General features: G+C 40.8%; 1 protein-coding gene across 2 annotated transcripts in view; it reads right to left on the bottom strand.

The window, feature by feature from the left end:
• Positions 1 to 10953, bottom strand: part of nt5c2b (5'-nucleotidase, cytosolic IIb) — a 21892-nt gene extending 10939 nt beyond the window's left edge. Inside the window, exons 1-3 of one of the 2 annotated variants that reach the window (XR_004796643.1) lie at positions 10698 to 10953; positions 9478 to 9597; positions 4551 to 4624 (exon numbers count right to left, since the gene is read on the bottom strand). Coding sequence is in view for 1 of the 2 variants with exons in the window: in XM_035659529.1 (XP_035515422.1) it covers positions 4551 to 4624; positions 9478 to 9578 (175 nt within the window). In the remaining variant the exon portion in view is untranslated. The remainder of the gene's footprint in view (positions 1 to 4550; positions 4625 to 9477; positions 9598 to 10697) is intronic. The other variant, XM_035659529.1, reaches the window with a different exon arrangement.
• Positions 10954 to 12006: the final 1053 nt, after the last annotated feature.

The raw sequence follows: 12006 nt of genomic DNA, 5'->3' as shown, positions 1-12006 counted from the left end.
CACACACACACACACACATTGCCCTTCTCACTCCTTGCTATCAACAAGGGCCTCGATGTTCTGCATGCAAATCCACAAAGAAACAGGATCAGGCGTGAGAATGAAAAATTGCTCAACTTTCAGCAGCAGCTCTAATGAGCCTTGCTGAGCCAACCCCCGAACACCCCCCACCCTGTCAATGCCAAACGCAGACATTTAACCCACAGCCAAACCCGAAACGCAGGTTGATGCTAGGCTAAGAAAAGGCTGGCAGAGGATTACAATGCTATCTGACACCGGGAAAAGAATATGTCAGATGTTATAAATACGAAAGGGAGAATGCGCTTGTGTTGTTGCCTGCTTTCTACACTTCCAGTGGGGTGGTGCGGGGCCCCTGGAGGGGAAGACATATTGGCTGATGATGCTTGGATAGAGGACAGTTAGTGGGGGAACAGCACTGCGGGACAAACAGGAAAACATCTGTGTCCTACTCTACAAAATGAGTGTGTCTAATTCTGGGTTTCACACAGAAGCATAATGAACATGCACTGAGTTACAGGGAAATCTTGGGTTCAGTAAAGCTTTGTCCTTTTGTTGACACCCCTACTCTGTAAGCCTGAGCCTGTTTCTGCATTATAATCACGTAACCTCTTGCAGTTCAACTACCCCCCCCGCCCCTCTCTGACCCCCCACTGTGGTCTCCCAGCAAACTGAGGGTTTGGGCCCTCTGCCCAAAGCAGTACCATACACCATCTAAACCTCCGCCTTGCTCACTTGTCACCCTCTGTCACCTTTGCTATCATCACTCGCTCTTCTTTCTTCTAACTGTGTTGATCTTGGGAGACTGGCGTGTAGCACTCACACAACTGAGGATGAATAAATTCACATCCCAGTGTAGCTTATATAAAGTGAGTAGGCTAGTCATTTAGGATCAGGAATTTGTTTTGTTAAATTACATACTAATTAAACAAGGCTACAGCTTCACAGCAGCCATTTTGGCCACGGAGTGAATGAAGAGCGCAAACAGCCCTATCTAGAGCCAGTTTCTGGTTTGTCCGTTCTAGGCTACAGTAAAAAAACATGGCGGTTCAACATGCTGGCCTCCACAGAAGAAGAACTGCAGCGTCTGTAGATAAAAATGACTCATAAGGAAAAATGAAAGGTAAAGTTTGAGGGAAAAAAAAAACAAAAAACACTTTTGATCAACACATTTGATCAACACATGTAAACAACCACCCAAAAGTGTTGCTAAAGCCGATTGGTGCACACAAATATGTGACATCATCTTTTTCCATCTAGGCCCCGCCCACTTCAGACCAGTGAGAAAAGCCCAGACAAAAACACATCCAGAAAATCTCAAGTGACGAAACCAAACTGTTCTAAACGTTGACAGGCCTCCTCCAAATCCAACACTGACCATGATCACAAATGACTTTAGTTTTAGTCTTTAGTTGTTGTTTTGAACTAAAACCATTTTACTTCTGCATAACAACCCCCCCCCCCCTTAAAAATCTCCACACAGACACATGACACCTATGGCCTACATTGTATGCTTTTCAAAAGTCCTTCTAGACATCCCCCACTATTTCACATGTTTGAAGGCTTGAGCAGTAGTCTGTGGAGTGATTTGTAGATTTGTTTTTCCATAAAATCCACAATGGAAGCTACAGTCATGGAAAGTTGTATATTTACTAAACGGGCATCAGAGAAAATCTTATCATCAGATTTGATTGAAAACTCGTGTTTACAGTGTTTGCGTGCAGACCGGATGTTGTGTTATTGTTGCTTACAGTGTCCTTGACTCTTGCATTTCTGCTTTACAGGGGTCGTTGCTCCCCTGCTGCAAGCCCCTTCTCGCATTTCTCACGCTGTCAGTATGCACATGTGCACAAACACGCGCGCATACACAAACATATGACGGTCTACTTAGAGCTGAGGCGAGAAGCGGACTGTATCTCTGATGAGATTGTTGCCAGTTACTTATACTCCTGCTGCTCCAATTGCTGAGGTGTGTGGTGTCTCTCCAGCGTTTATAGGCCAGCTCACCTCAGGCCTACGTGTAATGCACACCCCTCAAACACAAGGTAAACAGCCTGCACCCTTCTACTAATAGACCACTAAATCCTAGTCATACGAAGTGTCCCACACAGAGACGTTTCAATCTGAACCATGTCACATAGCAATATTAGAAATCTTAACGGTCTTAATTTATCTGTAGCCACTCATAAGCAAATGTAGGCCTCTGTCACAGATTTATGACACACACTGTGGAAAAATTAGAAAACTTAAGTTTAGCCTCAGGGGCCTACATTCCAGCCAAAAGTCTGTTGGAAAACTAGGACAAAACTGTATCTCTCAATGCATTCTGGGCCTAAATGTGTGTTTGAGCAACAGTTTCTGCAGGCGTCTATGTGCTCCGAAAGGGAACACAAAGAACAGATGAGGCAATGTTGTCTCATACCATGTTGATTTAGTTTACAAAGCCTTACAGGATATTACAAAACATGTGAGGTGTACGCACGCACTGTGCCACTTGCGAATGTTTCAGTATTAGGGGAAGTGTAACCTCTGATCTTCATATGTTTGGGTGATTAAGATCAATAATCTTATTAGAAGTGTATCACAGCACCATGAAACAACAGGAGTACACTTACAGGATCTTGGACCATGTTCTATCTACCTTCAGATATCCAGCTTCACCTCTTGGACTCGATAAGGTGGCAAATAATAAATCTATTGCTCAAAATTATAATGTTTAATAAGATTAGGGCCACGTTTTTTGTTTGGTTTTTTGTGTAATACCTTCATGGTGTGCAAAATGACAAAAACTGCATGGTGGTGGTGTAAAACTGACTGAATTACTGAAGGAGCTTTAATAGAATAGAGTAGGTACCGCAGTATATGGAAGAATCCCTGATGGTTGGCATATGTATCGTCTTACAGTGCATATGATAATATAATTATTATTATTGATTGGGTATGTCCGGTTTAAACATCAGTTAGTTGAGCTGTTACTAGGTATGCGCACTGGCAGAGTGTAGAGCATTAGTATTGATCGTCCAGTTTAATACAGGCTAGGTTACCATGAGAATTGATTGACAGCGGTTATTAAAGTGTTGACAGGAACTATGTTTTAGGTGATACATGACTTAAATGGACTAAAGCCAGTCAGTCAGAAACCACAGTAGATTTTTATCATTCCATCCTCACACAACTTTTTAAGACATACTAAATCATCAAATTGGTTTTTGGCACATTTCCGTACCCATAATGGCACTTTCAACCAGAAAAGTAAAAAGTACATACTTCAAGTACTTGGCACATTTGAACTGCCTTTAACACCCCCTAAAAACAAATACTGCAGTCGGCCAGGGTGCTGTGGTTAAGCAGCCGTCGCGCTGTGACACCACCAGCACGTCTGTGGTCCAAACCTGAACACCCTCCAAAGATACATGATAGCCACGCTTCTAACAAACATTAACACTTGGTTATGGGCTCCCATAAAGAGAGTCATGTCAACAGCTGAGCGTCTGTAAAATCTCCTGCCCTCTGAACGGGGATAGGGGTACAGAGCCAGACAGGGACTACGAGTGATCCCCGTTCTCAAGGGAGCCATCACTGGTGAACTCAACAAACAAACGTGACCTGCTTTTCAAAGTCAGGGAGGGTTTATTTATAGAGACTGAGAGACCAAAAACTGGAGCTGAGTCACAGAACAAAGTGGCTTGAAAAATCTGGATATTTTTGGCCTAGTTACTGGTCAGTAGGAAAAAGAACATACAATCGACTTTGTAGGGAGCTATGCTTTTAGCATTTCGTTATCCAAGTTTTATAGTGTGCTCAATGTGTCACCGGCATTGACCTTAATAGTATTATGTGGACAACAAGCTGCAGTACTCCGTAGGCTAGCCAAATATAGAGGGGAAAAAAGGGATACTGTAGAGTTTAACATCTACACAAAAAGAGACACAGCCAAATGAGATTCCACAACTAGGGATTTGTTTTCAGATTCGAGGAAGGGGTGACAAATCAGAAAATACTCACTAAAACCCTGCACTGGCATTAACTAAATGTTTTTTTTTCTCTTTTTGATCAATGTATCCTTTTTATCCGACTTAAACTGATATATTTACTGTACCTCTGGACTTCATATATTATTAATATGACAACATAAAGGACAATCTACGTAATATGACGCCTTGTTATGCAACCCTCTAGCCAACTTGGACTGTATATCAAACCTATAAAAGTACCAACAGTAATGCTAATGATTGTTTCAATTACAAATCAATGTATCAATTGTCATTTCACTTTAAGAAATATTGGTTTAGGCTAATTAATGTTAGAAATAATGTCAAATGTCTGTTGAAATGTTTCCCAGAGCCCAAAGTGTAAAATTGAGAAACCCAAAGACATTCAATTAGCAAAGGGAAAGTGATCAAAGCATTTAATACCTCACATTTAAGAGACTGTGAACAACAAAGAATCCTAAATATTATAAAATGAAAAATTAAATTATTAGATTTAGATCACTTAGAGGTGATCAGTTAGGTGCACGTGTGTTAACTTACCTGCTAAAGTGTAATCCATATCAAAGCCAAAGCACTTAATCTTCTCCATTGCCAAGCTTCTGTTGACAAACACTCTAGAGAACAAACAACAAATGTTTTAGTTACAATACAATATTCAACAATAAGATCAGCGTTCATTCTGAAGAAGACACTATTCTGTGGAGAAAATATTTGTTTGAGCTGTTTCACTCACTGAATAGACCTACTATAACCCAGACTGTGATGACAGAGAGTCTATTCAGTATCCAGAAACAATTTACCAAAATACTCAACAACTCCTTAAGTCAATTACACATGCATACACGCAGACACACACACACACACACACACACGCGCGCAGAGACACACAGACACACACAGGCACACACACACACACAGTATTAGCGGGATTAAGCAATATCCTGCATGATCCAATGTTGGTATATATTTTTGACAGTGTGTGGACACATTGTGGACATTGTGACATATGACAATAGCCCTCAAGATACTGTATTGGATTCACAACTTTGGGTAATGATTAAGTGTTTTTATCAAAAATGTATTCAAGTCACTTTTCTGTTAACAAGTGGCATTCAATGTTTGGTTCTACACTGTGTCACAAGCTGAGCCTGTATGAACCCTGCAAGGTGCCATGTCAAGCATACATTATTTCATTATTTGGAAATAATTATATCAAATTTCACCTATTTTCAAAACAATTAAAACTATTACATGATAAAAATATGATATAATATTCTTTTTTCTTGCAGCAAAGGGTGGCAGTTTTACAATGTAATAATTATACAATTAACACCACCCATTTAAGAAAGATGCAGTAAACTTTGTTAAACAAAGGAACAACTTCATGAGGTAAGAGGCAGCTTATGAGTATTTGAGGAAAGCTACCCAGAGAACAACCACAAACACTGGCATGTGCTAACAAATACCTTGCTATGGTTAGCTATCATGTCAAAATTAGAACTGAATGCACGTAAAATGCCCAGCACATTTTTACGCGAGCAACACCAAAATATTCTGCCATGAAGACTGTTTATACTATTAATGGCTGGAAGTTGCAGAGTGCTTGTTTACCCAGTGAAATATATTTGAGATGTTTTTCTGCTTGCTTGCATTCAAAAAGATGGGTCACAATTTGGTACTTCTCAGTGACTTACAAACCTAGTCCAGGAAAGGCAAAATGATACTGAGGCAAGGTTTGCCAGTGGTGACAATATCTGAAAATACTGGAACATAAGTCACAACTGTGTACTTAACAATTTATGGCCTTAATTTGAAAGACTATATATTATTTTGCTTTTGTGTTAGAAATGACAAACTCTAACTAAATGAAACCATATTGTTACACAACTGTGCATCACTGGAATAGACTTAAGGAACAAGAACTTGCCACACAGGAAGTAAGCAACCCTCCAAACCTGGGGATCATAAACCCTTACACACTTAGCTCTGAGCATGAAAATCTTCCAGGAAGCAGGTCCACTGTGCTGACTCATAAATCAGTGCGTAGACTGGGGGTCCACGGTGACCACAATGATAGTGTTTACATAGCCTGGCTGACACAGCTTTCACAGAAAAGACAGCCACACACACTGCTGGCGTAACTCTGACTGCTGGCACAGGCCTACATATCTTATCTTCCACATCTGTGACTGAACTCAATGTCTAGCTGTACTCCTAGATATATTTACACACAAGTCAATATTTAGTCATGCTAGAAATAAACTAAAGGAAAAATCTAAAATATCACACAATAAAAACAAGGTTACATCACTTTTTAACAGCACACTAATCCGATACACAAGCTCAGAACTCACTCTGCGTGGCAACCTATCTTGACATTAATCTGCGACAATGACCCTCTCACCCTCACCAATGTCTAAACCGGTTGTGAAATACCTGGCAGCAGATCCATAGTGAACGAGTTCCCATTTAGATCTTAGTCCAGCAGACGACTGGCGATGCATTCTGTGCGAAATTGTAACTCAGTTTGACTCTCCGTTGGACTGAACTGCTCCATCAACACAGGGCAGCTCTGGTCCACAAACAATGCCCCCCCCCTCCCTCCTCTCTCTCTTTGCTTTCTTGTCATTCAGAAATTTTCTGACTTGTTGCAAAAATGATTGTGGCTATTCCGCGTCATTCTCTGTTGTTGTTGTGTGCTGTCAGTCAGGGTTGTTGTTGTGTAGCATGATGTTTGTGGGCCCTCAAAGACATCCAGAACAATCACAAGTCAGGTAGAATCAAGCGAGCCCCGGCCCCGAGCGACAGCTGCTTACCATACGGAGATCTGGTTTAATGTAAACACTTACAGAATGAGCTGACTTCTTTTTTTTAGGAGAATCTCACAGGAGCAGATGTTTCTAATTTTATTTTTTATCCTACATGGATGCATTTTATGGAAACAAAACAGGAGACTGAATATCTGATCTGAATTTTATCAACAAGAATTCTTTTTTTCACCACAAATTCAGATAACTTCAGTTCAAACTTAACTGTCCTGTATTCAACAAAAGATGTTTAGGTTCCTCAAATTCAATTGGTCATTTTTGAATCTCAATTTCAAGTCAAGCCAAAAACACAAATTGATTACATTATTTCTTGATAGGTAATCAAGCCTGAGCCAGAAACAATGTTGTGTGTTATGCTCCAAGAAAAACAGGTTTAGATGAGCGACTTTAAACTGCAAGCACTTGAGTTTTCTGTCTGAATTCATATTAATTCAATTAATGAATTAAATTAATAAAAAATAAAAAAAAACTTATTGCGAATATTGAGATATTTTGATTCTATCAGTGGTATTTAAATTTCAACATTATGTATTTAACACTGATTATTTATGTAGGTATTCAGATTCTTCTAAAACTAATATGTTTATGTATTTGCTTCCTAGAATATACACGTCTTAAGCAAAGGGTACTCCTCATTAGAAACAATGACCTCATTTACTGTCAGGATTTCTCTGCATTGAGGGAACATACATGTATCAAAAGACAGCCATGAAGGATAACTTAAATCTGCTAAGCACATATTGACAATGGGTGGGGGTCGAGTGGGCGTAGGTGACTTGATTACCAGAGTTGGCCTCGACTTTGGTCCTGCTGACTACACTACTGCCTCAAACAGCCCACATGGGCCACACCACACCTACAACACAATCCCTTAACAACTTTAACTCCATCTGAGTGCAGCTGTGCGACAATCTGTCAGATTTTTTCCATTGCTTTCTAATCTCACAAAGACAGTGATTCGGCTCTCTGTGATAGAGAGTTTATCTGTGCCGGGCAGAGTCGTCAGCCCTCTGGTATGTGACACACGGATCACCATCAGGCTGCATTGTTTCAGCTGAGCTCTTACTCTGAAGGAATGGTCTTTGCCTGTCTGTGAGATAAACAAAAGGTCACCTTCCATGGCCTCTTGAATTAAAAACAATAATGATTGAACTGATCAAGCAGTCTTGGTGATTTTAACTAAACAGATTTACATACTACAAGTGTATTGTCATAGCGAGCTCCAGGCCATTTTTTATCTCTATTATCTGTCATATCTTTGCATGTGTGATTGGTTGCCTGTATGCGCCTAAAGAAGCACACACACAGCCAATAGACGAGTGACAGTTTAATGAACCCTGTGAGTATTGCATATTCTATAATGGTGTGAAGGAACAGCAGAGCCCAGTGCACACGCAGGTCTTAGGCTGAGTTAAACATTAAACAGCAACACACGTTTTATTACTCCGACAAGGGATAAATTCCTCATTAAATCAGCCTTTCAGCCGGTATGACTGCAGGGCGTTTCCAGTCAACAGGTTCAGAGACAACGGTATGTCACTCGTAGAAGCTCAGCGGTCTGGTGACAGGCAGATGAGGCAGAGAGGACTTTTGCACAACAACAGTAAAACTACACCCAAAACACGTATGTGAAATCTACGCCAGCAAAACCTGCTTTATTTCAAGTTGACAAACCTGAGTGACATGACCTAGTAAGGGTTCTGCTCCACTTAATGAGATATAAAACCAGGAAATAAATGGATAAACATAACTGTAAATAGAAACCTTTAATAATTAATCATATCAAGAGCCTTTCCTTTAGAGCAATCCAAGAAGAGAAACGTTGTATATGCTGGGTCACCAACGAGTAAATGCCAGAAGAAGTTGGTCAGTGACATTTCACTCTGTTATAATGACCATAAAGAAGTGACACAATGTAAAGGACGTAAAAAGTTCAGCTGGATTCACTCTGGTCTTAATGGCAGTTTTACAGCTACGTTTCTGAATTTCTTTGATGATTCGCTCTGTCTCAGTGAAATGAACCATGAACGTCTCTGTTTGGACATCCATAGCACATCTGACTCCAGTATGGATTAAATATTCTAAGAAAGCAGTGATGGTTACAGTTTAAATATGGTCACACTGAGTTTGACCTACTGATTGAACAATTATTATATCAGTTCTACATAAGGAACTTCCCATTTCTCGAACTGCTCAGTGATCAGAGTTAGATCAGTGACTGGGGAATCCAGGCAGAGCGGTGGACCTGACTCCATCCGAGCAAACCATACAGATCCAAAAGTTAACTTTGCTCAGTGGAAGGAAACACAACTATGGATTTAAGGTCTATGTATATTGCTCCAAACATAATCTAGCAGCATGAAAAAAAGACTAAACTACTGCTGTTGATGTCGTTCATCCACATCTGCCAATTGTATTGATTTAGAAATTGTTGTAATGTTCTTGAAGTATGACCTGCCTGTGTGAACTGACTGTAAAGTGAAACTCTGGGTGTTTGTGTTATTGTTGCACACCAACAGAGGGGTAAATTATTTACTCTGGTTGCTTAATTGGTGTCAGACAATGCTCAGGTATCCCATCTGCATGTAGTTTCAGACTAAATAAGAAATGCACCCAGTGCCTCCACACGTGTGTCTTACCTGTGGTATGGCTCTCTTCTGTATTTTTTCATTGTCAGGCCGTCCATGTTGGCAGGCAAGTCCGCATAGTTCTGCAGTCTGTCACTCCATGAAGTTGTCATCTTTAAAACCTTTCAGTGTCTGGGGAGGAAGAAAGCAACACATATGGAGGGGCTCATATATCTATATATGTACTATCTAAGAGGTCACACCAGTGGGGTCACGGTGTTCTTTTGAGGCAAAGTCAAAGAAAAAAGCCAATAGCAAAACTGAATCTAAGACTAATGGAAGATTTAGCATGGGGTAGGCTATATTTACCGAACTAACACATGATCAAATGCTTGTTTGGTGAATGCATTAGGCCACAAACAAACAAGCTTAGACAAAGGCCAAAGAAGAAAAACAACACCGTGTATTCAGCCTCAGTGGACTGTAAGTGGACTTTAAGCCTAGTCTTGACCTTATAATGGTCAGAGATGTAAGCTGACACTATCACTCTCCCACTGTCACTGGAGAGGCTGGACAGGACGGAAAGGCAGAAGAGGTCAGCTTTCTCCAGAACAAACAACAAAAAAAGTGAAACTGGCTGAGGCAGAGGAGAGCTGTGAACAGGGCCACAAACACTGAAACACTGACATCAATGATAACTTTACAGCACACAGGAGAGTAACCTTGACACCTCGGCCCACAGAGTGAACCTGGTCCACAGAGTGAACCTGGTCCACTGGGGTCTCAGGGGGGGGCTCTGGATCGGAAAGACCCGCAGCCAGGAAATGCGAACAACAAATGAAACTGAAAAGGCCAAACACAAGTTGTAACAGGCTCTGTTACCTCGGCTCAGTCTTGAGGGAGTGAGTCGACGTCTATCTCAACAACAATAACCACACGTAATCATAGCTGTCACTCTTTTTTTTTTTTTGGGGGGGGGGGGCAAATATAAAGGGCTATTCGGCGAACCCAACCGGTGAGAGATTAGCTTAAGCTAGTGTAAAAGTATCTTCACCAGCGAGCAGCAAATAAATCCCTTGTTCCAACCCAACGACGTCCTGTTATCTGCTCCACCGTAAGAGCTAGCTAACAGCCTGTGTAAAGCTCCTTTCTACCGGAGACAGCGGAAGGTGAACCGGGGGAAGCTAACGCGTTAGCTGGCTTTGATGCAAAAAAACCCAAACAAACAAAAGCCACAGAGTATCGGGGCAGATTGCCCTGCGTTTAGCTGCGACTGGCGTTACTGTACTCACCTCTGAGTTCCTGAATAAAACAACTGCACCGTCAGTTAGTCTGAGCATGCGCCTTGAGCTGTGTACAAGTCGGAGAAGTCGCTGGTGTTTATTTTCTTACAGAAAGCAGCAGTCAAAGCGGTGATGTCTATACTGTACAGCCAGGCAGCAGATGAGTGTTCCTGCTCTGCTTGCTCTCTGCCTGCTCTCTGCTTGCTTGCTATCTCTCTCTCTTTCTTTCTCTCTCTCTCTCTCTGTGTGCTGCCAGCTGTTGTTATGAGACATTCAGGGGGCGGGGTTTAATCGTGTCTATCAAAAGGAGGCGGGACTATCTGCCGTCGTGGCACAGACACGTGACTGTTATCGGTTGACTGTAAGGTACAGACAGACATATGTCTGTGGACAGAGACACCTTCGAGAAGAGTGTACGTTTGTCTTGTTGCAAGGGTTAATCGGCTGTCTGCAGCCGTATGAAGACTGCTTCCATGAGAACTTCAAAACAGTGTTTTAGAGATTCAAAATGGTAGATTATGTGGAACATTTTAAAATTGCAAGTGCACAAACAAAGTAAAGATTAGTTGTCTGGTGTTTGCTTACATGCATTCACGTGTGTCCCATCAGTGGTGGTGGTACCATCAGGTCCTTACAGTGCAATGTTTGATCTTCACTGTGCAGAATGATGTATGCACAGAGTTTGACACCAGGATGATGTTTTCACATTCATCTGCTGAAAGTGGAAAGTTGTGCTCTCTGAAAATCTGATTTAAAGGGGCACTGACTATGAGTTTGGTTTGTGACATCAATCCTGGTCCTGTGTGCAACTTATACAGTGTGATGTAGAAACTGAAAGCCACCAGTGCACAAACACTGAGAATGGACTTTACAGTGAAGTAGGAGACATCTTGAGTCCAACAGGAAAACCTTAGAAATGAACAACATTTGCATATTCATAGATTCTGTAAGTTTTATTGAGGTAAAATGAGTAGATGCCTTTTTTATTTTAATCTGGAAAATATATATTTTTGCAGAAAAAACATGTCAGACACACATTATTGTTCATATTATTTGTATATTTTGCAATACATGTCTGGAGGCGATCCAGTAAAATTAGCAATAATACAACTGAGTAAATACTCTATTTTAGCAAAAGTCCTGCATTCAAAATCATATCATATAAAACTTATGTAACAGTACAGAAGTATTCTCAGCAAAATACAATACGTAAATTATCTGTATGAAAAGTAAAACTAAAGTAAAATGGGCCCTGTGGCTGATTAATTATTAGACCTATAAATTATATCATTAGATTGTTAATGCATACGTAGTGTTG

Source organism: Morone saxatilis, unplaced genomic scaffold, assembly GCF_004916995.1.
Source record: "Morone saxatilis isolate NCDOM2014 unplaced genomic scaffold, NCSU_SB_2.0 Contig17, whole genome shotgun sequence".
In the NCBI taxonomy this organism is placed as follows: Eukaryota; Metazoa; Chordata; class Actinopteri; family Moronidae; genus Morone; species Morone saxatilis.
The sequence above is the reverse complement of the archived record's forward strand: the minus strand, read 5'-3'. Positions and strand labels throughout refer to the sequence as shown.